The sequence below is a fragment of the Malania oleifera genome, chromosome 7 (genome assembly GCF_029873635.1).
Source record: "Malania oleifera isolate guangnan ecotype guangnan chromosome 7, ASM2987363v1, whole genome shotgun sequence".
Lineage (NCBI taxonomy): Eukaryota > Viridiplantae > Streptophyta > Magnoliopsida > Santalales > Ximeniaceae > Malania > Malania oleifera.
This window is the reverse complement of record NC_080423.1, coordinates 1,567,151-1,594,196: the sequence shown is the minus strand read 5'-3', so window position 1 is coordinate 1,594,196 and position 27,046 is coordinate 1,567,151. Positions and strand designations below refer to the sequence as shown.

General features: G+C 35.7%; 1 protein-coding gene across 2 annotated transcripts in view; it reads right to left on the bottom strand.

The window, feature by feature from the left end:
* The window catches only part of LOC131160004 (proteinaceous RNase P 1, chloroplastic/mitochondrial), a 44,042-nt gene extending 18,303 nt beyond the window's left edge, over positions 1–25,739 (bottom strand). The window contains exons 1-4 of one of the 2 annotated variants that reach the window (XM_058115284.1): positions 25,610–25,739; positions 23,718–25,046; positions 11,324–11,413; positions 11,044–11,225 (exon numbers count right to left, since the gene is read on the bottom strand). In XM_058115284.1, coding sequence (XP_057971267.1) covers positions 11,044–11,225; positions 11,324–11,413; positions 23,718–24,905 — 1,460 coding nt within the window. In that variant the 5' untranslated portion in view covers positions 24,906–25,046; positions 25,610–25,739. Of the gene's footprint in view, positions 1–11,043; positions 11,226–11,323; positions 11,414–23,717; positions 25,057–25,609 lie in introns of those variants that run through there. The other variant, XM_058115283.1, reaches the window with a different exon arrangement.
* Between the last annotated feature and the right edge of the window lie 1,307 nt (positions 25,740–27,046).

The window sequence follows — 27,046 nt, the reverse complement described above, 5'->3', positions numbered from 1 at the left end:
AATTCTAGCTTGGATTCCACTTTGCTTCTACTATCATCAATCAACATGATATCATCTGCAAACAAGATACACCAAGGGATCTCATTTTGCATATTCTTAGTTGGTTCATCAATCACTAAAGTAATAAGGACTCAAAGTAGAACCTCGATGTACACCTATTGTGATAACCCAAGGAAATGTATTGCACACAAACTGTTTCAGTTTAGCACAATGATAAAAATAAATTTGCTCAGGAATTCTGGAAAAGAAAAATGGTATTTTCAGTTTTTGAAGCTGCAGAATGACCAGTTCCGTCAGTTCAGTAGTTGGTTCTGGGGTGAAGTCAAGTTTGGTTCGATGTTGTTTTCCACTGTACCGAAAAATTCAGTTCTCTTAGATTTTGCTCCAAAAGACAGAACTGACCAATTGCACAGCCCTACCCACAAAGGCCTGAAGACTAAGGTAAACCTCCAATCTGCAAAAAACCCTCACCTCTAACAAAACCAACAAAGAAAAGACCTAGCAATGCAATCCCTAAATAGGAATACTTTGGTGTCTCACACTATTTGTCCCTCAGACACTCCCAAAGAAGGGAGAAACACCCAATCTCTAAACCAAGAATTCCAAATACTCCTAACTAAAAAACATCCACTTCTTCTAAGTTAGATTCTTCAAGAAGCAGAATATCCCAACTAACCCTATTGACCAATTCCTTAACCACTCCGCGCTTATTATTACCCCCTGACCCTGCACTCCAAGAAAGATGCATCATTTAATCCCACTAATAGCACCCAAACCCCTGCCTCCTTTATCATAGCTAAAATAGAAGCAAGCCCCCCATGGCAGTCATATAACAGTGCCTTGAAATTTGCATTAGGTACCATTGGAATTGGAAGAATACCTGTTGAAGTTGCAATGCTTTACTGTTTGAGTCCTTACCTGTTCACTCCCAAGGTTCTAGGCCAAAGATATTGGAGAAGATTCAGGCATAGCATTATATATATGTATTGTATATACAAAAATTATGGTCATTATAATGCATATATATACCATAAGTTTTGTTTGTGTGTTTAATTTGTTCAACAATAACATGCAATATCTGTATAGGCAAGACCCTTGCTCTTTCTACCTCAGGTCTGTGGTTCAAGTCCTGTAGGTGGCAATTCTCCAATTTTTTGTTAGAAGGGATTAGGCCAACCCACCAGCCCACTGGGTCTGGCAGAGCTGTCCAAGTAAGGGTGGGCGCCTAGTTTTAGCCAAGTTGACACCATTTCACTTCAAATCTGGGTTTTACAATGCCTTCGGACCCTGACCAGTCTAGGTTTTGAATCTATGGTTGCAAGTTCCCAAGCCATCTCAGCTTTGTTCTTTTTGTTTTTAGGTTTTCTTCTTTGTTTTTATCTGGATTTGCCCAGATTTTTTTAAGGAGATTTCATATTCTCCTGGCTGTATATTCTTAATCTATCAATAAACTTATTTTTTTGCTACCAAAAGAAAGTGCCTTTGGATTCATTTTTTTTTATATAGAAAAAGAAAATTTTATTCATAGGAAGAGAATTTACTCAAGGGAGAATGAGACATCCCCCTTAAAAAGGCCTGGAATTATCCAGTTGAACCAGCTAAAAAAATACCAAAAAATAATAAATCAGCTATCCATAATGTTCCTCCAATCTCTATGTAACTCATGGAAACTCATTCCTCTAAAAAAACCCAAACTAGCGCACCACAATGAGGCCACATACTGAACTTTTTTCCCAAACCAGCACCCTGTTCAATTTCTTCCCATTGAATATCCTTGCATTACACTCCAACCATAACCCCCATAAAACTGTGAATATTCCACACTTCCATAGAACTGCTTTATCCTGTCTCCTCCCATAGCCTTTATAGGTAACAACTCACCAACCGAAGAAGGGCAAACCCAGCTCTCACCAGAAATACCAAAAAGTATATTCCGAATCCTCCAAGAATATCCACAGTACAAAAGAAAATAAGGCATCTCTGAATTTTTGTAACAAAAAACACATACATCAGGAGAGAGAGCCTTCAAAGGTCTCCTAATTTGCAGCAAGTTATTAGTATTAATTTTATTAAGCACAACCAACGAAATGAAAGCCTTAATTTTTGGAGGAGCCTTAGCCTTTCAGATGAAACAATAAAGTGGGAAAGAAGAATTGGAGTGAGTCAAGAATTCAAAAAAAAGGATTTACAAGAAAACACACCCGACTGATCCAAAGACCAGGACTGAACATCCCTTCCCGATGAAAGATTACTCCCATTCAATAAAGATAACAAAGAAGACAGATCTACCATCCCCTTATCATTAAAAAGCTTCCTAAAATGGAGATTCCAGGAAACCAATGGACTACTCAAATCCCCAACAAAGAAAGATACAAATCTATTTTGCTCAGAGCTTAATCGAAAAAGACGAGGGAATGAATTGGATACGGATGCTTTACCCAGCCAAGAGTCTTTCCAAGGATAGGTCTCTCCCTCTATTTATAATACAAATCAAATGCATTCTAATGACCATAATACCCTCGCTAACTCTCACTACTAACACACTTAATAATAAAACTAAAAGACTAAAATAGCCATTAACACTGCCCCTCAAGCTGGAGCATAGATACCTTATGCTCCTAGCTTGTTGCAAATAAAAATTTAACATGACCACCCCCCAAAGCTTTGGTAAACAAATCAGCAAGCTGCATATCGGACTTCACATAAGCGATAGTAATGAGCTTCTGCACAAGTTTCTCCCAAACAAAATGGCAATTAACTTCAATGTGTTTCATTCACTTACAGAAGATCAAGTTGGAGGTAATAAGAAGAACAGCTTGATTATCACACATCAACTCCATAGATTTAGAATGTGGAAAACCCAATTCTTCCAACATGCTCTTCAACCAAACAAGTTCACAAGTAGTGTGAGCCATAGCTTTTTACTCTGATTCAGCACTCGATCTGGCCACCACAGTTTGTTTCTTAGTCTTCCAAAAAACCAGATTATCACCAACCAAGATATAGTACCTGATTGAGGATCTTCAGTCGGAAGGCGACTCAACCCAATCTGCATACATATATCCCTGAGTATGCATGTGACCCTGACCTCAATATAAAAGACCTCTCCCAAGTGCACCTTTAAGATATCTCAAGATGCGAACTGCTGCATCCCAGTGACTTGGAGAATCCAGAAATTGACTCACAACACATTGCAAAAGATAAGTCTAGCTGAGTGACTATGAGATAATTCAACTTTGGTTTTGTGAAATAATGAAGGGTTGTGGTGGTTCTAAGAAAGGCAGCGATGGGAGGGTGTTCTCCAGCGATGGCTGAGTGTGATAGGGTTTAGGTTGGATCATGCTCTGATACCATGTTGAGATTTTGATTAAATGAATGACCTAACTCAAAGATAGGTCTCTCCCTCTATTTATAATACAAATCAAATACATTCTAGTGACCATAATACCCTTACTAACTCTCACTAATTAACATACTAACACACTTAATAATAATACTAAAAGACTAAAATAACCATTAACACCACCCATTCTCATCCAACCCAAACTTGCTTAAAGAAGATGAATTCATTAGAATAGTAAGAACACAACGAGGAGAATAAGAAATCCCCCGAAACAAAAAGAAGAAAACAAAATTTTCTTATGCTATTGAATCTTTTACAAGCGTTATTTTACCTACTATGAATGTAGATTCATATAGGGCACTACATATAGCTCATTACGGACCTGTTACATTTCTTACTTTATCTTTTAGAGTTACATCGCTTCTATGTCTTGATATTCTCATTTAGCAGCACTTATTTATATGTTTGCTTTTTGGTGGCTTAACATTCTTTTATTACAACTGGTCTTACCCATCTTATAAAATTTTCTTTTCGCATTTTAAGGTATTTGACAGTCACATAGCATATCAAATGCCCTTTTTCCGTTTTAAGGTTTAACCAATTTGTATGCATTTTCCAACTTGAAGAGCTAATCTGAAATTTTCGTCGTTCACCCGCTTGAAGGACTAATCTAAGATAGCATAATCTACATCATTTTGAATTTTCTTGGCCTTTTTTTTATCAAATAAGAATATTTAATTAAGAAGAAGAAGAAGAAGAAGAAGTACAACAAGGAGCATAAGAAATCCTCCTTAAAAGATACAAAACGAAAAAAAGAAAAAGCAAAATAATCAAAACAACATTGCCAGCCAATCAGACTGTAGATCAGAAAATTAAAAGCCTTTGAAACATTCAGCTGCAAAAACCCACAAGAAAGCCAAATACTGAATCCTATCCCAAAGCATAATTGAAGATATCCTCTTTCCTGACAAAATACGAGCATTATGTGCCAACCAAATCCCCCACTGCAAAAAATTGCACACATCCACAGCACAAGAAGCATCTTTACCCTTCCAAAACCTGTAAAATAGATAGCCAACTAATCCCCCACCAACTCTAGACACACCCAACTTTCTCCAAATAAGCCAAAAAGATTATTCCGCACCCTCCAAGAAAGGAAGCAATGACAGAATAGGTGAGAAGCAGATTCTGAATTTTGAAAACAAAAAGAACATACATCCAAAGATAAAGCCTTCAAAGCCCTCCTACTCTGCAACAGATTAATAGTGTTAACTCTATTAAGAACGACCAACCAAATAAAAGCCTTTCTCATAGAGGGGCTTTGCAGTGAAGCAGGAAAGGCAAATTTTTTTTTGGGGGGTGGGGGAGCAGGGTTAAATGCTCAAAAAAGATTTAAAAGAATACTCCCTAGAAAAATCAAGATCCCAAGAACAACAGTCTCACCTTTTGGAAACTAGCGTAGCATCCAACAAACTTAATAAAGAGGCAAGCTCCAAAACCTCCCTATCATTAAGAGACCGATGAAAATGGAAATCCCAATAGAAACCAGCCCCATTAGAAATCAAAAATGAAGAAATACATTCACTGTGCAAAGAGGACAATCTAAACAAATGGGGAAAAGATGAGCAAAGCAAAGAAACCCTCACCCAAATGTCTTCCCAAAATTGAACAGATGCCCATCTCCCACAATAAAATTTGTGTATGGAATGAGATAGTGAGTAAGGATTTAAAAGCCTTGAATTTGTTAAAAGGAATTGCCCATGATCGTATAAATTCGCGAAAAAGGATTCATGAAGCCAACTCCACCTAGTGGGACTCAAGGCTTGGTTTGTTGTTGCTGTTGTTGTTTAACAAAAAGAGCATATATGAAATACCTTCCATGGAATTTCAAGAAGAACATATCAACCCCAAATTAGAATCCCACTCATTGTCCTATAGACCAAATTTACTTTTAATGACTTTGTCTCAAAGGGAAGAATCATCCAAGGGAAAACACCACAACCATTTACCAATTATCAAATTTTCTAGGCCATTAATTTTAAAAAATTTATCCACTATATAATTAAAATTAAAAGGAAAATTTTATAAGACGACTATAAGGCCAACTATGCTTTATGGTTCAGAATGCTGAGCAACTAAGAAACAACATGTACAAAAAATGAAAGTCGTTGTGTGAGCAAGGATTTAATAGCCCTTAATCTAATAAAGGAAAATGCTCTGGATTGAGTGAATTGACAGAAAAGGATTCATGTAGCCGACCCCACCTAGTGGAACTTAAGGCTGGTTGTTGTTGTTGTTGTTATCCGCTATAGGATTAAAAAATTTGCATTTTCATATATTATTTCATTTAAAGCTCTAGATTCAAAAAGCCTCTTCCAATATTTGTACTTTTATATTATCATCTTCTGCTTTCAAGACACTATCATCTACAATATATATATATATATATATATATATATATGCTATGGAAAAAACACTACATCCTAGAGAAAACCTAATAAAAATAAATATCCATAATAAAAAAATCTCATAAAATAAAACAAGCTCCCAAGATATTTATAAAAAAAATAAAAAATAAATAAACTTAATCCCCTAAAATAATAAATTTTAAAAAAAATCTTAAATTTAAAAAATATTTAAATGAAAAATCATTCCCAAAGTCCATCCCGTTTGTCCATGGTGTTCATTTGATCTCTTTTTGTATTTAGTCTTTTCCTCCTCTTCTCAAGAACTCATCTACTATACTTGGATAAATTTTTCTTTAGTTAAGAAATCCCCTTTGTTTCATATTCAAGAAAATAATGCAACAGTCTTAACGCAACTTCAACAAGGTATTATCCACTTTAGCCCACTAGGCCTCACAATTTTGGCCCATAAAGGTGTCTCACAAAGTGGGGACATAATCCACCCATATACAGCCAAAATCTCAATGTGGGATCATGACAAGCTCCCTCTTCTAATTTTTGATGCCCCCATCACAGTGGCCCACACTCCTATGTGTGAGAATTCCCACATGGTAGTATCTCAAGGTGGCTGCAATACCAAATGTGAATGTATCGCCTCAACTCCAATGAGGTGGAGTTTTGCCCCACAAAAGGAGCCTCATAAGGTGGGGATTTAATCTGCCCTTATATGGCCAAGATCTTCCTAATATACGGTGGGATCATGAAAAGGAAAATAAATGAGGCTTCAAAACCCTTGCTCTCAGATTGAGAATAACCAAGTAATGAATAAGACATAATACCAACAAAAGGAAACATTCAAAACTCTAAATGATGACACTTTGGTTCTTTTAAAGCTAAAACAGCGGGCTTGGCATTCAATTGACATGAAAGGTGAGGAACACATCAATTTCCGAAACTACTGCACCTTAACCCTTCTCTTAGTGATATTATAATAAAGTTGACAGTCTAACACCATCAACTATACTGGTAGTGCCATAAGTGAATTCCTATGGTCATGTTGTCTTGATCAAATTATCAAGTTTATTGTCTTGGCATTTCCTAGAGAATGTTAATCAGATGTCTCCCCAAAAATGGCTAAATTTGCTAGATCTTTAGTATATAAGGCCATTCACAATGATTGAGGATATGCCAACACTCGGTCGGTTGACAAATTCAGTCTGGTACAGATTCCTAAGGGTTTGATATAACTCACATGATGCAATATGAGAAGAAATATTTGCAGGGAAAACTGGGGGTAAAAAAAACAAAGAAATAGTGATTTTGATTTCAACAAGTCATCAATAGCCAAGCCACAAGGAGAGCAAAGGGCTTCACTGGAGCAAGATTGGTGAGGAGAATAGAAAGTACATGGCAGGTAGAGGAAAGGATAGTTTAGTTACATCTAGTGAGAGAATTTGAGGATCATGAGGTTGACCGTTATGCCAATTTGGATATATCGAAAAAGATAAGAGTCCTGCTAGAGTCACAGCATATAACCATGGACCTACAGGACCAGTAGATGCCACGTGTCACCACAAGGTTGGGCTGGTATTGAGAGATAAATTTGCATTTATGACAGGGTTGCTAATTATGACATCATACTCTCGATAAGACCAACAAGAAGGTGCTGATCGATGTTATATACAATATCATACTCACGTAAGCATAACAAAGGTGGTTCAATCTCACCCACTCTTACATTGCCAAATTGCCAGCATAGCCAGGTTTATGGGCGACCTCATTTTTACACAGTCGAAAAAATTCAACTAGTATAATGGTTAGGACCGAATGCCCCAATTATGACTTCTACTATTGCAGTGCAGTAGATATCCAGGGGCAGAGGATGTACTAGACCCTTCTCCCTCATTTACTACTACTGATACAATTTTTCAATAGAAAATTATCCTAACATAACCTACCCAAGTGCCCAATTCATTCATATCACAATCTCAAAACCAAAACCAAGCCTTAGTCCCACTAAGTGGGGTCAGCTATATGAATCCTTTTCCGCCAATTTATGTGATCATGGATCATTTCTTTTGATAGATTCAAAGACATTAAATCCTTACTCACTATCTCCTCCCAAGTTATTTTAGGTCTACCCCTACCCCTTCTACTGCCCCCCACAGTAACTAAGTCACTCTTCCTCACAGGTGCACTATAAGGCCTACGTTGCAAGTGTCCATACCATCTGAGTCGTCCTTCCCTTATCTTATCTTCTATAGGAGCTACACCTAACTTACCACGAATATGTTCATTCCTTAATTTATCTTTTAATGTTATACCACTCATCCATCTAAGCATCCTCATCTCGGCAAATTTTACTTTTTGGATATTATGTTTCTTCGTCGCCCAACATTCTGATCCATATAGCATAGCTGGTCTTATAGATGTCCTATAAAACTTCCCTTTCAATTTTAAGGGTATTCTACGATCACATAGAACACTTGAAGAACTTCTCCATTTTACCCAACCTGCTTTAACTCTATGCATTACATCATCTTCAATTTCTCCTTCAACTTGCATAATAGATCCAAGATATTGAAATCTACAAGTGCTATTTATTTCTTCATCATCAAGTTTAACTTTGTCTCCAATATTCCTCCTATCATTACTAAAATTACATTTCATATATTCTATTTTATTTCTACTTATCTTAAAGCCTCTAGATTCCAAAGCTTCTCTCCATAATTCTAACTCAGCCTCTACTCCATCCCTAGTTTCATCAATTAATACAATATCATCTGCAAACAACATACACCATGGAACCTCCTTTTGAATACTCTTAGTCAATTGGTCCATCACTAAAGCAAAAAGATAAGGACTCAAAGCAGATCCTTGATGTACACCTATGGTAATTGGAAATTCTCTAGTTTCTCCATCTATAGTCTTTACACTAGTCATTACTCCATCGTCCATATCCTTAATGACATCGGTATACCTACAACATACACCCTTTTTTTCTAAAACCCACCATAGAACTTCCCTAGGTATCCTATCATATGCTTTCTCAAGGTCAATAAATATCATATGCAAGTCCCTCTTCTTTTCCCTACACTTTTCCATTAATCTTCTTAAAAGATAAATAGCTTATGTGGTAGATCTCCCAGGCATAAAACCAAATTGATTTTCTGAGATCTTCGTTTCCAACCTTAATCTTTGTTCAACTACTCTTTCCCATAGTTTCATCGTATGACTCATAAGTTTAATTCCACGATAGTTATTACAATTTTGAATATCTCCTTTATTTTTGTAGGTATTAAAGTACTTTTCCTCCATTCATCTGGCATTTTCTTAGTTTTTACAATTGTATTAAATAAATTAGTTAACTATATAATTCCGTTATCACCCAAGCATTTCCAAACTTCAATTGGGATGTTATCTGGTCCCATAGCTTTCCCATTTTTCATCTTTTTTAGTGCAAACTTAATTTCGTTAACTCTAATTTTTCGAATAAATCTTATATTTTTAGTCTTTTCCTCATTTGACAATTCTAAATTTAAGCCTTCTATTTGGTTTTCATTAAACAACTTACTAAAGTAACTTCGCCATCTTTCTTTAATATCTTCTTCCTTAACCAAGACAATATCATTCTCACTTTTTATACATTTTACATTTCCTAAGTCCTTGTTCTTCCTTTCTCTAGCTTTAGCAAGTTTAAATATATCTCTTTCCCCTTCTTTTGTACCTAATCTATCATACAAACTATTAAATGATCTATATTTAGCTTCACTAACAGCCCTTTTTGCATCTTTTCTTGTCTCCTTATATTTTTCAAAGTTATCGTTGTTTCTACATTTTTGCCACGTTTTATACCAAATTCTTTTTGTCTTTATGATTTTTTGTACACCTTTATCCCACCACCAACTTTCTTTGCTATTTGAGAATCTTCCCCTTGATTCGCCTAAAATCTCTTTTGCTATCTTTTTAATAGAGTTAGCTAATCTATTCCAAAGAGTATTTGAATCTATCCCATCCTCTAAGGTCCAATCCCCATCTTTGATCATTTTATCTTTAAATTTTATTATATTTTTTCCTTTTAGGTTCCACCATCTAGTTCTCCTACACTGGTTTATTTTATCCTTTTTCTTCCATTTTTTAATGCATATATCTAACACTAAGACTCTATGTTGTGTGGTTAGACCTTCACCTGGAATAACTTTACAATCCTTGCATGATACACAATCTACCCTCCTAGTTAAAAAAAAATTTATTTGACTTCTATTTTGTCCACTTTTAAAGGTTATTAAGTGTTCTTCTCTCTTCTTAAAGCAAGAATTCATTATACTAAAATCATATGACATAGCAAAGTCTAAGATCATCTCCCCAGACTCATTTTTGCCTCCATATCCATATCCTCTATGTATCCTTTCATAATTTTTATTATCTCTTCCAACGTATCCATTCAGATCTCCTCCTATAAATATTTTCTCAGTCCCTGGTATGCCTTGTACAATACTATCCATATCTTCCCAAAATTGTCTCTTAAGATTTTCTGCTAAACCAACTTGAGGAGCATAAGCACTAATGATATTTATTATCTCTTGTCCTAATACCATTTTGATTTTTATAATTTTATCCCTTACTCTAATTACATCCACAACGCTATCTTTTAAGTTTTTGTCTATAATAATGCCTACTCCATTCTTATGTTTTTCTTTTACAGTGTACCAAAGTTTAAAACCTGATTTATCGATTTCTCTAGCTTTCTCCCCCACCCACTTAGTTTCTTGAAGGCAAATTATATTAATTCTTCTTCTAATCATTGTATCCACAATTTCCATGCTTTTACCCGTAAGTGTCCCTATATTCCAAGTTGCTAATCTAATCCTAGTTTCCTGAACTAACGTCTTTACCTGCCCACGTCTAGAACGATGCAGGAACCCTCGCATATTTGACACCGTACCCGGGCGCCAACACAGCGCGTCGCTTCGGGGCGACAACCTAGCCCACCCTCGCCCACTTTTCGCTACACCCGGGTGGTTCAAGTGCAACGCGTCGCTTGTAGGGGACGCCCCAGCAAATATTCGGTAAGGATTCATATCATAGTGATCTGACAAATTTTACGCTGGCTGTCAGCTACCTAACGCAACCCTCCTCCTTAACCCGAACTTGGGACCGGCTGTGTGTGAAAAAATTAGGACATTTAAGTGCATCACAGGCGGAGTTATTCATATCACAATCTATATAATTAAAAACAATCTCTACCACCAAAATCAGCAAAACCCACTCATATCCCCGGAAACAAGATCTTACCAATCATCGTTTGAACCAAGAGGAGTGGCATAAAGTGCGCCTGATTTTCTCCAACTCTCCAAAAGATTCTTGTTATTAGGACTCTTTGCAGGACCACCATATACACGACCCCTATGCAAAATAATAAGTGGTAGTCTCTTTGACGGACTCATTTGGCGTAATTGATTAACAACAGAATTAAGCTACAAAATGAAAGAACAAGTGAACACTTCAACTATCCATATCTAGTATCAAGGAGTACAAAGATAATAATCAAACAAATCCTCAGTATCCTCCTTACCTGGAAAAAGCTGAAATTCTGTTGATTGATAAGGCCTACATTTGCACCATCTACAATTGCATCAAATGGACCATGTTGTTGAAGCCACTCCTATATTAGTTCAGCTTCTCAATTAGGCAAATGTCATTGAAATCTTATGTATGTAGATTGAGTTAAAATGTAATTGATTGTGTAAACATCATGATGGAACATTGTACTTCTTGCATGTTAAAGTGATACTGAAGCAAACCAATGAAAATTAATTAAGGTTCAGATTCTATTTGATCAGAGGTTCAGTTTTTAATTTTTTTTTGAATAAAAACCCACACGACAATCTCCATATAATTTGATAGTCTAGTTCTAGAAGCTATAATAAAGATTTATAGCTATCTTGGGTCCTACCATGCACAGGACGTTGGGTATCTTTTTGTTTTTTTATGTTTAAGAAATAAGTTATCATAAGTATTTTTGCCTTACCATGCATACGACAAGGCTGGATATAACTTTGCTCATTTGCAGGGAATTTAGTTGGAGAGGAGAGCGCAAGTTTTGAATGGGAAAGGGCATGCCCTTATCATTACTCTGAGATAGAATCCAGCTTTTGGCATCTCTTTGGGGCTTGGGCTGTCTCCACCAGTTGATTTAAGGGGGCTTGTTTTTCAGACTTTTAACATGATTGGAAAGCTATTTTGATGTGATTTATATTTTCTTGTTCTCTTCAATTGTAATTATCTTTTTTTTTTGGAAGATTTATTATCCTCTGCTTCGTATATTATCTTATTTCTTAACAAAATTTCTTTGGTTTTTAACGTGATTGGTAGGCTATTGTGATGTGATTTCTATTTCCGTCTTCTTTTAAATTGTAATTATCTGTTTTTTTTTTTTGGAAGATTTGTTATCCTCCGCTTCATACATTACCCTCACTATTTGAAATTTATTTGTTTATTAGAAAAAAGGTTTAATTTAGGGTTGTGAAAGAAGGAACCAAATTTGATTAAAAAATCATTGAAGGGAAGGAATTTGATACATAAACACACTGAAAAGCATTGGGACACTTAACCAATCCCTCTACTATCTTGGATGTACTTCTAATTAGCAGGATGCCTTCTACTGTCCTCAGAAGGAAAATTCCCTTTTATGTTGCATATCCTAATGTTGTAGTTTCCCATTTGCCTCATTTTTTTTTATGCACTTATTTTTATGGGCGTTCAGCATGCTGATCAAAATAAGTTTTCTCCCTATGCAATTTCGTGTGTGTTTCTATTGGATATCTACAACTCAAACAGGCTAGAAGTGTTATGATCCTTGAATTCAAAAACATTATACAAGTACAAATGTGACATTTTTTAGGGAATACCTTATTTTTCTTGTGAAGGATATTCACTGGATGAATCTATTCTTGGTATGACAGTTGCTAGTGATTCCTCTTCCATCGAGCCTCCTATTCCTACCTTCATCCCTATTCAGGATAGTAGGATACTCCTACCAATGTTTCAAGTGATACATTTGCCATTATGCCATGGAAACCATTTGAAGGTTATAAAAATCAGACTAATACAGCCATTCAGCCTCCTCTTCAGTCCTCAACTGTATCAAATTCTTGTTTGGGCAATTCACCTCAATTTGACTTAGATTTGCCAATTCGTAAGGTATCAAAACTTTTAGTCAAAAGTCCTTAGTCACTTGTCCTACTAGTAATTATGTTTGCATACTCAATCTTCCTTCTATTGCATGTCCTTTTGCTTTGTCTATCTCTGTTGTTTTTCTTCCTTCTTAACAAGCTGAGGCTCTTGCTAATCCTAGGTGGAAGCATGCAATAGATGTAGAAATGGAGGCCTTGAGTTCTTGACGAGCATGGGAGTTAGTGAATCTTCCTTGTAAAGGAGTTTGTTATGTGTCGCTGAGTGTATACCAATTAGTATCAGCCTGAAGGTTCCATTGAAAAGCTAAAAGCTCAATTGGCAGCCAAAGGGTATGGTGGTATACCCAGACATAAACTGTTGATTACTTTTAAGACTTCCTCTCTTGTAGCTCAGTTGAATTTTGTTTGAGTCTTAGATTTTTAGCCATTAATTTTATTGGCTGTCATACTAGTTTGATGTTAAGAATGCTTTCTTGTATGGACCTACAGGAAGAGGTGTGCATGAAGCAACCTATAGGGTATGTTGCTCCAGAGGAGAGTGGCAAAGCTTGCATACAACCATGCTCATGGCAAGACGGGCAAGGTTCGTAAGTTGCATACAACCATTTACAGGCTTAAGCAATCTCCTGAAGACTGATTTGACAAATTTATTGTAGGTTTATAGAGTCCACAGACTATTCTGATTATTTTGTGTTGTCATGAAGAACAGGATTCTCATGTGGTGCTTCCTGTGGTTTATGTTGATGCTATCATCATCACAAGTAACGGGCTCTCATGGAATTGCAGATGTGCAAGTTGGCATCAGAAGTAGTTCCAAATCAAGGACCTGGCAATCCTTCATTTCGTTATGTCCTTGGTATTGAGATTATTAGTAGTAAAGGATTAAGCTGATCAAGTTATGACAACAAATATACTTGAGACTTTTCCTATGATGTTTTGAGCTAAATCAACATACTCCCACGGATCAGAATGCGTAGTTATCTTGAGATGATAGAACAGGTTTTAAAGATAAGTGTTGTACAGATATTGGATGGAAAATTTTCAGGGCCTGTTTGGTTACAGTTTCAGATACAGTTTTTTGTATCCAGAAACAAATTGCCCCTTGGATCAACCTTAGCAAAATGCAATTCCATTGTCTTCATTTGTGTGAACAATTTCCAAAATTGCAAACCAAATGCGTTTTGAGTAATAACAAATACATGTTACAATCCCTTGTTTTTATTTGAGTATTAAAACATATTTTAAATGTTGTTTAATTAATATTTGTAATTAACATTTTTAGTATTTAATAATTAACAAATGAATGAATATTTTGTTTAAGTAACATTTTTTTTTTTTTTTGGATAGCAAAAGAAGAAACATTGATAGAGAAAGCAGATACAGTACAGGAGAATAAGGAATCCTCCAAAAAAATAAAGTGAAAAAAAAAAAACAATTAATACAAAATAGCAGACCAATCACACTAAAGAAGCCAACAGCCCATAAAGAAGCCAAACACTGAATCTTATCTAAAACAAAAACCCAAGAAGTTTTCTTCCCCTTAAAAATGTGATTGTTCCTTTCCATCAAAAACCCCACAACACAGCAAACAAACCATATATCCACTTTTAATTGACCTTTTAAATAATTTCTGGTTGAAAAAGTAAATAAAATTTTAATTGAAATTTTTAATTAAAACTTTAATATTGTCTCATTAACAAAATAATTAAATTTTTCCAATTAGTATTTTCAATTAAATTTAAAACATTTTCAAATTAATTAGCCTTTATGTTAATTTAACACTTTAAATTGCCATTTTTAATATTTTATATTAAATAAAACAATATATAATTATTATTTTATAATTAAAAAATAATATTATTAATTTATGTTTATCATATAATTAGTTTAACAATATTTTTATTATTGCCATTAATTCTTAATTAATAAAATGACCATCATGCTCATTCGTTGTTTAAATTTTTTACAAGTTTGCCACCGCTTACGAACAATAGCTATTTACAAGTAACTAGAAGAACCCCAAATTAATTCTCAACGTACTTATTTTGCTCCAAAAAAACAAAAAAGTTTTGAAAAAGTACTTTTTTGTAATAAGTACTTACTTGGAAGTTGGAAGCAACCCAAATGGCACTTTTTTGCACAAGTACTTATTTAAGTACTTCGAGCAATAAGCACTTTTTTAAAGTGGTTCCAAAAGAGGGCTAAGTGATGTTAACTCCCACTTTAGCATCCCAACAATTTTGTAGAAGTTCAAATTTAATGATTCAATCATTACAATATGTAAAATTGTAAATATTGAATCATGAAACATGTTTTACCTAAATAGAAGTGATCAAGGCATGCTCAAAGTAATAATTAGATGAAACCATGTTCTAGATAAATATTTATATCATAGTTACTTGAAAAAGCTAACAACCTATCTAACCACGTATTGCTATGAATGTTTCAAAACATGGTACAGTTTTGTTCTGGAACACCAAATCTAAGGATTCAAAGTTTTAATTCAATATTCTTCACAAAACATATTTTTTATTAGTTAGAGTGGAGAATTATCGCATTATAAATTCTATTTTCAGTCATCATTAATCTATTTCACACAAGAAAATCTCTTCTGGATTTTGAAACACTTCAACATCCTCCTGCCAAAATATACAAGTTCCCTTACATATTTTTGGCATAACAATAACATTCCACATACATTGCATACGACAACCCTGTTCCTGTTCCATGAATCAGAATGTTTTGTGTTCTAGGTAACATTGATTTATATCTTGTTCACGTAATTTTTAAATAGCTAATTAGATGAATATGAACATTTGTCAAGGTCTCAAAGCAAGTCAAGTTCTTTAGCTTAATCTGAGCTTTAGAGCCATACTCAAGCTCAACTAATTTTTTTGAAACTAGGCAGAGCCAAGCTTGAGTCACATAGATGTTAAACTAGCCAAGCTCCAACACTGCATTTTAAGCTTAATTCAAGCTCAAGCCGAGCTCGAGCAGCTCAAAACTTGGCTTGATTCGGCTCAGCATGGCTCCTTCCTGCGGATGATCTAGGAGAGTGATTCTACCCTAGTTCCCAACAAACTGAAGTCCCCTGTCTCCTCTCTCTGCTGTACAACCTTTCTCCACTGCTGCCTCATACTTCCCTAGCTATTGAATATTTGAACAAGAAATCAGATTTCTCATATTCACAATGTGAATTAATATATGGAGAGTGAGGAATGAACACCATCTTCGATAAGCAGAAAACATTGCAGGGAGAAATCAAGGTCTTAGCTGTACAAGCTAATAGCATATTAGAACAGGTACCTAAGGCTGCAAAGACAACACAAATTTGGGAATATCTATCATTAGAAGAATTTTAGGGCCAAAAGGACCATTAGTGAGTATGAGTTTGCATTGGTTAAAGAAATGCACCAATTGCTATGACCATCTATAGAAAGGAAAACACCTACATTCAACAGCTTTTCTAGCTCAAAAAGGGCGACTTTGTACTTTTAGGATGTAAGCCAACACATCTATCAATGATCAATGGATATCTAGTTGAGGGCCCACTACATGATCAGACTATAAAACTCATGGTGGAAACCATAGATTTTGAAACTATAGGATTCAAAGTGTAACGTTGAGGACCCACTACATGACCAGACTTTAAAAGTATAAAACTCTTTGTGAAAACCATAGATTTTGAAAACATAGGTTACAATGCAGAAGTTTAGGTTCTCTAGAATCCTTTTTGTAATTTCTTTCAAACAAATTCCTATTCTCCTCAACCTGCACCTTCATTCCTCCTACTTGAGAGTGAACCTCACCTGTGACATCTCACTCTTTCTCTGTCACAGCCTGTAGCTCTCTCCCCAACTGATCTGCTACAGCCCCATTGATTCCTAGAATAACATAAATCGCACTCCATGAAACTTTCAGCCACTTGCAATGCAAAAAAAACAAAATTGATTTACTGCTTCACCCTTTTCATTACATAAGGAGCATGTGTTCTCTGCACATAGTACACACAACCTTTTTCATCAAATTAATGACAGTTAGGATTCTTTCCCATGAAGCCTCCCAAGTAAAAAAGGCCGCCATGAAACCTCTAGGCGAGGTTGCTCCCACCTAGACTTCAACTGCACGTGTAATAGTAGATCAATTTTTAAAGGAAGTGAAGATGAGTTCAAAGTTGACAGGCCTCAAAAGGTGTTGATAGGAATTTATGTTATAATTGTCAACAAATATCTCAATATAGACTCTATAATGTAATTTCATTTTTACTTTTTATTTTTTAACGGAAAGATTTCATAATAGATGTGGTAAGACCCTGGGGTTTTCCCATAGAGGAATTAGGGCAATTGAAAGAAAGGAAAATAGAAAGAAAAAATAGGGTTCGTCACTTCGAGGGGATCTGCTCCAAATTAGCCAAAGGCTATGAATTTATGTCATTACTTGAATGAAAAAGCCCCATAGGGTTACATATGTGTAGGATAGGTAACCCTACTCCAATTAGGAATGTAAATATCCCAATCCAAGTCTTGAATGGACTCCATCCTAATTGATTTGGGAATCCAAACACATTAAATAAAAATCCCAATTGATTTAGGAATCATAGCATTAAATAGAATCCCAATTGAGTTGAAAATCATAACACATTAATTAGAAATCACAATTGATTTGGGACTCTTTAACACATTAATTAGAAATCTAAATTGATTTGGGAATCCTAACATTCTCGCCTCCTTCAAATCAGCATTGTCCTCAAGGCTGAGCAGCAATAAACTCTGGGAATCTCTCCTCCAAGGATTGATAAGTTTCCCAAGTTACATCTCAAATGGTAAGTGAGACCAGTGAATTAAAACTTCTGCGACATCTTGATTTCTATGTTTGGCCACTTGGCTGTCTATAATTGCTTGTGGCTGCACTTGAACCTCACTAGTATGTGCAATATCAGGCAAGTGGTGCTGCATAGTAACTTGCTCCCCTAACTCCTTTTTTAGGCAAGAGACATGAAAAACTGGATGCACCTTAGAACCTATTAGTAAGCCAAGACGATAAGCAACAGGGCCTATATGTTCCAGGATCCTATAAGGCCCATAGAACCGAGGGGACAACCTCACTGAAGAACAAACAATCACAAATATCTGTCTATAGGGTTAGAGCTTGAGAATACCCAATCTCCCACTAGGAATTCCCTTTCATTATGGGGCTTATCAGCTTGCTATTTCATACGAGCTTAAACTGCAATAAGATTTTCCTAAAGGAACTGAAGAACTTTGTCTCATGTAACACCTTGTCAACTTGATCAATTCTGGATGATCCAGCTGAATACCTAGCAAGAACAAGAGGAGCTTGACCATTAACAGCCTCGAATGGAGTTAACTTGATAGAGGAATGTTAAGTGGTATTGTACCACCATTCAGCCCATGGCAGCCGTTGCACCCAATCCTTCAGTTTGTTGCTAGAAAAGCACATGTTAACAACTTCAATTTGCCCATCTAATTATGGCCATGGCAGCCATTGTGCCCAATCCTTCGGTTTGTTGCTAAAAAAGCAACAAAGATAAGTCTCCAAACACATTTTAACATCTTCAATTTGCCCATCAGATTATGAAGATATGTAGTGCCCATATTCAATTGTGTTCCTTGCAAATGAAAGAGCTCCTTCTCTTTGCAAATGGAAAAGCTCATATTCAAGTTGCTGGTAAAAGACTTTGTCACAATCACTAACAATAGACTGAGGAATTCCATGCAACTAGACAATGTTCACAACGAAAGTACAAGCAACTCTTGCAGTAGTATAAGGCTGAATTATAGCACAAAAATTAGCATATTTTGTGAGACAATCCACAACAACAAAAATAGTAGATTTACCATGAGAAGATGGTAGTCCCTCAATGAAGTCCATGGAGATATCAGTCCACGCTTCTTCTGTGATAGGAAGAGGTCGTAGAAGGCCTAGACTCACCACTGTTCCCCTTTTTGTCATTAACAAACATCACATTCTACCACGAACTTTTTAATTTCACCCTTCATTCCCTTCCAGTAAAATTCTTGAGAAATGTGCTTGTAAGTTCTAAGAAAACAAGAGTGACCTGCAGCCGATGATGTGTGATTCTTGCAATAAGGTTTTCTTGTGGGCTGAATTAGGAATTAATAAAATCTTCCCCTTATGCAGTAAGTTTAAAGAGCTCCAAAAGTAAGGAGGGACTGAAGTAGGCTCTTTGTGTAGCTTTTGGAAAATACCTCTAGTCCCCAAATTTTGCCACCATTCCTTCCTGATTTGTTCAAGAGTAGTACATGCAGGTACAAAAATAGCTACAAGTTCAACTTGTTCAAGAAGTCATGAGAGTGCATCTACCACCACATTCTTGGCCCCCTTCTTGTAAATAATCCCATAGATATAGTCCAACTACAAAGTGACCCACTAATGTTGTTCCGTGGAAAAAATTCGTTGCTCCAAAAAATACTTCAGGCTCTTGTGATCAGTTCAAATTTGGAAATGTCGACCAATTAAATTTGGTCTCCACTTTGAAACCGCAAGCACAATGGCTAGCATCTCTTTGTCATAACTCATAAACAGAGGTGTTGATGTGGGATGGAGGAAAAGCTTTATTGGTAAAAGCAATGGGACGTCCATCTTGCACTAAAACTGCATCAATGCCAACTCATGATGCATCAGACTCAATGATGAACACCTTGTTGAAATCTGGCAAGGCAAGAACTAGTGTTGTGGACATTGGCTGCTTAAGCTTGACAAAGGTTTGTCCAGCGTCCCCACTCCATTTGGATGCATCCTTTTTTAGTAGAGTGGTTAGTGGAGCTCAAATCTTTTCCATAATCCTTGACAAACTTGTGATAGTAACCAGTCAACCCCAAAAGTCCTCACAACATTTAGATTGTTTGTAGAATAGGCCAATCTATCATCGCTGGCATTTTAAAAGGATCAACTAAAACACCTTCTTGGGAAACAATATGCCCAAGGTATTCCATATGCGGTCGAGCAAAGCTGCATATAGATTTCTTAACAAACAGATGATGCTCACGAAGAGTGGTGAGTACGGTTCACAAATGGCATAAATGATTGTATATCAGGATATCGTCAAAAATATATGAGAACAAACGTAGGTAAGGTCAGAAAATGACATTTTCATGAGACTTTGGAAGGTTGAAGGTGCACTGATTAACCCAATAGTCATAACCAAGAACTCGTAATAGTTGTCATGAGTTCTATCACAATCTTCTGAATGTCATCCTCATGTACCCAAATCTGGTCATTGCCTGATCTCAAGTCAGGTTTGGTGAACTACTGGGCACCTCCCAACTCATCTAACAACTCATCCACAACCAGCATAGGATATTTATCCTTAACAGTGTTTTTGTTTCATGCTCAATAATCAACACGCATTCTGCCAAGAGCGATCCTTCTTCTTCACCAATAAGACAAGAGAAGAATATAGACTGACACTTGATTGAATTTACCAGCATCAAACATTTCTTTCACTATATTTTCTAGTTTTGCTTTCTAAAAAAAACGATTGCGATAAAGATGGACATAGTAGGGACATTACCTGGTAGTAGAGGAATGTGGTGATAATGTGTTAGCTAAAGTGGCAATCCTTGTGGCTCCAAAAATAGGTCAGAAAATTCTGAAATAAGATATTGTAGCCCTTCATCCTGGTCAAATTGATGTTGTAACTCCTTTGATGCTCGAAGTAGTACAAAGCAGCCATGTCACTCCTTTTTAAGGAGCTTCTCCATACGAAGGCTTGAAACTGTACCACAACATTAGCCTTTGAGAGTCACTTTTTGGTCGTTCATGATGTACTTAATAACCGGTTTAAAAAAAATTTTAAATTATATCACCTAAAGTCCTTAACCATTTGATACCCAAAACCACTTCCCAGTCTTCTAGTGGCAGCAAAAAGAAATCAACATACAACCCATGATTCTACATAATAAGTTTAACCTTCGGACACTTGCTCTGACATGTCAAGGTCCTTCCATCTGCAACCTTCACATCAAACTTTTCACATTGCTTCACAGGATAGGCTATCTACTCAGAAAATTTAGTGTCCATGAAATTATTAGTGTTTCCCGTATCAATTAAGATAGTAACAGGCTGGTGTTTTAGGAAGCCATTAATTTTCATGGTTTGAGGATTAACATACCCAGATAAAGCATGAACTGAAGAAGTGATAGATTCATTATTATCGTCAAATTCCATACCTTCTTGATCTGAATCAGTGGAGTCAACCTTAACCTCTTTTGGCTCCACTAGTTCAATCATCAAGAGTCAACCCTTTTTGCAATGGTGCCCTCTATGCCACTTCTAATCACAATGCCAACACAAGCCCTCTGTTTTTGGCTCTTGAAGTTCCTCCTAAGTCAATCGTTTGGGTGAAGGATTGTAAGGAGCAGGTGGTGTGATAGTGTTGCTGACATTTTGCTTCTTAATGGTCTTGCTCGAGTGACAACGTTCTTCTCCCAATTTCTCTTCTTCTAGCTGTGCAAAGGAAATTGCAGTGGTCACAGTCTGAGGCTGACACACTTTGACCTCATGTCGAATGTCAAGTAGGAGACCTTCAATAAAAGTACTGACGAGTTCGCTTTCATTCCATTCTTTAATCTTGTTAGATGGTTCCTCAAATTGTGTCTAGTACTCCAAGAAAATGTTAGTTTGGCATATTTGGCAAGCTCAATATTCTTATACAGTGGGCTCAAATCTGACAAATAATCTAAAAACAAATTCTGCTCATGAAGGCATTTCATAACGAGACCATCCATACCATTGAATAGCATCACCATCTAGATTAATAATAGCAGTTTCTAGAGTGTGGGAAAGTGAAATTCAGTCCTAAAAACCTAACCAATAGAGTCATCACTATCCCACTGATGAAATTCCACCTTCATCTGAGAAGGACCATGATCACACTGTCCTTAGTAACCTCCTTCATGCACATACGACTGCTCCCCACCATTAGCTAACATAGAGGCATCATCTTCTCTCTCTTTATGGGAGGATGCAATGAGTAGTTTAGAGAGTGATCCCTGGATATCTTAAAATTGAAGACATATTGCTAAGTTCAGCCTTTAGCCTAGCTTTCATCTAGATTCTGCTGAATTTTGTGAGGCCATTGCATATGAGTGAAGACCAAGAATTCCAAGATCTTCTTTTCATCGGCAGGTTAACAGGATCCACCAGAACACCACCTCTAATACCAAATGATAAGACCCCAGGTTTTTATCGTAAAGAAATTGGGAAAATTGAAAGAAAAGAAAATAGAAAGAGAAAATAGTGTTGATCACTTCGAGGAAACTGCCTCCAAAATAGCCAAAGGCTATAAATTATATTATTGCTCGAATGAAAAAGCCCCGTAGGGCTACATATATAAGATAGGGAACCTTACTTCTATTAGGAATGTAGAATATCCCAATCCAGTCCTTAATGGACTCAATCTCAATTGATTAGGGAACCCTAACACATTAAATTATAATCCAATTGATTTGGGAATTATAATATTCCAATTGATTTGGGAACCATAACACATTAATTAGGAATCCCAATTGATTTGGGAATCCTAACACATTATTTAGAAATTCCAATTCATTTGGCAATCCTAACTGGATATAGCATGGAACCTGCCGCTTTGACACACTCGTTGTTGTGTAGTGAATGAGCAGGTTATAAACATGTCTGTTTATGTTGCTAGTTCACAAAATCTGAAAATCAGGTTTTATGGTTTTGTTGTGGGCCTCGTGGTAAACTCTTGCTAATAGTACTCTAATATCCAAGACTAACTTTTGTAGATTAAATCATTCATTCAGTATGAAATTTTTAATTAAATTTTTTAAAAAATGACCATGTGAATTTAATATGTAATTAAATAAAAATATCCATAAATTTAATTAAAATTTAAAAAAGAAATCATCATTTTTATCATTTTTCGATTGTCGATAGGATTTTTCTCAGAGGACTAAAAAGTGGGTTTAAAAATATAATATTTAAATAAAATAATTATAACTACTTTCTATTTTTTATTATAATATTTTATAACTTATATCCTTTTGCATTTTTATTATTTTAATCATATTTTTAATTGTTCTTCAATTGAAGGCCAAAAATTAAAATGAGTTCAATTAGGCTTTTAATTTGTTTTAGTTTTGGTAATATTAACCTAACCGATAGCTACTTTTCACTTTTTAACGTGTTTCTAATTTCCAGCTTTTGTTTCTATAATTTTAACAACGATACCAAGCAGACCCTTAATTTTTGTTTTCTTGTTTGTCAAGTCATGCTCTTACATTATTACTTGCACTGTCACTGTTTGTATTGCCATAATGAAATTTCAATAACAGGCATTACTTTGATACAATTGTTCCCATGCAATTTCAACAAACTCAGCAAACAACATTAATCAAGACATTGATGAAACATCATTTTGGCCCTACGATAATTCCTAAAGGGGCTTTTTACTTGAAATAGAGCGGTTGAATTTCAAATGCAAACTACATTAGCCATTTGTATGAAATGAAAACTAATTTGCTCCATCAGTCATCAAAGAAATACTGCCTCACAGTACATAATGATACTATCAAAGCAAATGAAAAACAGACAATTTTTCAAGCAAAAAGTGTTAAACATTCACACAAAAATTATTTCCTTTGGATCTCACGCAATACGTTAGTCATTTGCATGGTCTTAAAAAATGTTAAAGAAACCATTATCAACTCAATATGACTCGATTGAATTCTTTAAAAAGGAAAAATGGGGAAGCTAGTGCCACACCTGAAATTCCTTAAAATCAGCCATAACCTCCTTTTGGCACGCCAATTTGGTCAATGAGCTGGCAAATTTCTCTGTCTCTAATGGGTCAATGTCAATGCAGACCAGCCTCTCACCACATGAACCACACACACCCTTCTCATCTATTTGAGTCCTAACTACGTTCCATTTTCCACTTCCCAGCCACCCCTGTCCATGCCACCCACCTCCTCTCTTTGCAATACCTTCCCTCACGTTGCCCACATCCAAATTCTCATCCCCAAGTTCCACAGCTGCTTCAGAGTTGAACCAATCCTCCACAATTGTAGCAGTTGATTCTGAGACCTGTCTCACAGTGGATCGCAGGCGATGTAGCATCTCGTACACTCTATTGCCCTTGTTTGCATCTGCACTGAGCTTTAGAAGGGCAGAAAGTCCAGCTTCATCAGCCACTACCCCAGATTCAGCCATGTGGGCATCAACCTCATAAGCCTTATCTGCTTCCCCCTTCTTACAAAAGCCAAGGAGTGCTGGCTCATAGGACCTCAGCTTTGGTAGTATACCATAACTCTTCATCTGCTTCACGAGATCAAAGGCCATTTCCGGGTCTTCCATTCTCGCAGCTAGCCTTGCAGCACTCGTAAATGTAGCCTCATTTGGGGCAACTCGGTCAATACCCATTTGCCTAAAAATTTCAAAACCCCTTTCCAAACCTGAATTCAACACAGCTGCATCATGTGCACCACCACACACCCCAGCAGTATCCGGTGAAGAACCATGAGAGGAGCACAAATACAGCAAAACATTGTAATGGTGCTGGGAAAGTTGAACTCCATTTCTCCGAGCATCATCATAAAGGTGAAGGGCTTCAACAAGATTACCTTGCTTTGAGCACATGTCTAGCTTGTGTCGGAGCAATCCCTCAGGGGACTCTCGACGTGCCTTCTTCTTGGATCTGCTGGACATACGTGATGATTTATAACTTGGTAGTTTAGCAGTAGCAGAGAGAACGGCTGAAGTACAGAGATGGGTCAATCCATTCATAGAGAAGGGGTTGACATTAAAGGATTTGGTACACAGAGTGGAATGGGAATGGAGAATGGGATGATGATTCGGGTATACTAAGAGCAAGGGAAGCTTGGTGAATGAGGAGAAAATAGGAGAGTTCCAAGCACGTGAGGGTGACAAGTAGTAGCCCACGCGCAGCAGCATCACTGATGATACTTATTCAGATGATGCTTTGATGATGAACAAATCTGAGCTAAGCTAAAAGCATGCAAAAGGCATGACCTCTGGTGCTGAGGCAACCAAATCTCTATTTCTTGGAGACCATTTTCTCCCAAATCACTATCCCTGTCATAAATCATACTGCATCAAAACAATATCACATTGAATGTATCTTAGCACTCTTTTAATTGTCATTTTGTTCAATAATAAATACAAGTTGAAAGAGACAGAATATGACCCTCAAAACAAATTAAACTTATAACAATTAATTAACCCCAAACAGATTAAAAAAAAAAAAAAACAGAAAAACAGAAAAGCAAGTTAATTAAATTTCCATTAGATAAAAAGCTCCTTTATACCTTTACTCATTTGAGAGACCCTTCCTGAAAATCTAGTTCTCAATACACATAAATGTTCAAAAGGGAAAACAGCATTGCACCGCAACAAGAATAGAAACTAAGAAAGAGGAGCGTTAGATTATCGATAAATTATACAAACAGAAATGGTGATCCATCATATTATCAGTAACCCAACTGGGTATGTTGCTGCATGCGTCCTGCAAATCTTTGCACTTTGCCCTTGCAAACTACTGATTACTCTGAGTTTGATGCGCCATCTTCGATTTCATGTATATCACGTCAGTGTTCAGCGCAGAAAAGGGATGGGAGGAAGAAGACGAGTGAACTTACCCGGTCGGCGACAATGGCTGCTTCCCCTTGTAACGGCCGACAATGGCGGCGCGGAGGAGCGGATAAGAGAAGTAATCCCTGCTCGGCTGCTAAATTACCACAGAACAAAATGATTTCGCGACAGAGCACACGGAACCTTCGATTTGGTAAGAGGAAAATAACTCTTATTTTTAAAAATATTATTTTTTTTTTTAAATGTTATTTATTTTTAATAATGTTTACATGAACAATTTTGAAAATGATGTATACAAATTATTTTCAAATAGTTCTAATAAATATTTGAAGTATTAAAATTTAAGATGACAATTGTAAAGGTCTTTTAAATTGTAAATAAATTATATAATTTTTTTGCATTGAATTTTAATCTTTCATCTTTGATTTGAAATTAATTCTAGAAAAAATTTAATAATTAAAAATTATCTTAAAATAAATTTGTATGTTGACATATAATTTGTTAACAAAATGTTAAAAGCTAGACCATAAATAAGGAATAGATAATTAAAATCTAATTTATTATCTTGACTTTAGGGTGAGCATTTGGTCATAATTAATCAAATTAACCAAAAAAAATTCAGTTAAAAAATCTCATTAACCGAACTAACCGAAATTTTACATTTAACCAAACTCAAAATTGATCGAACTTAATTTCGATTAAATCGATTAATCGATTTAATATTTTAGTATATATATAATATAAATTTTTAATATATATATAATATAAATAATATATATAAATATTTAATGTGTAATATATAAAAAAATAATTAATATATAATATGTATAATTATTTATTATTAATTCATTTAACTAAATTATTCAAACCCAAAAACCGAACCGAAAATCGAAAACCAAAATTCAACGAAAATGAAAATCGAACCGAACTGACCGAATTTACTCAATTAATTCGATTTTAACCGAAATATGCTCACCCATATCTTAACTCCACAAATAATTATGCATTCAATTAATCTTGCTACTAATTTAAAACTTTTAAATATTAAGAAAAATTTTAACAAACAAAATAGAAGACAGATACATTTAAAATGATAATCTAGTGAATTATTGGGAGTATAAGTTTTTTTTTTCGTAAAGACGTGTGCAAATCACGAGCTCTCCAAGAAAAACTCAGTATAAAACCACAACTCAGTATAGGACCGTAATCCATATTCTAACTCAAATTTTCATAAGAAGCTTTGTAGCCAAAATAAAGATGAACGGGCTAAGAACGCTTTTGCTCATAGGTGCCTCATTGGTTAAAAAAAAAAAAACAACCCAATGCACAAAGCTCCTGCATATACCGGGTATGAGTAAGGGGCAGCTCATGAGAAGTCTGTAAGACGAAGTCTTACCTTACATGTTAGCAAATGGTTGGTATAAAAATGATTCCCCCACCTTTTTAATTTTGATATTAGGATCTCGTTGTGATGTTATTCCCCT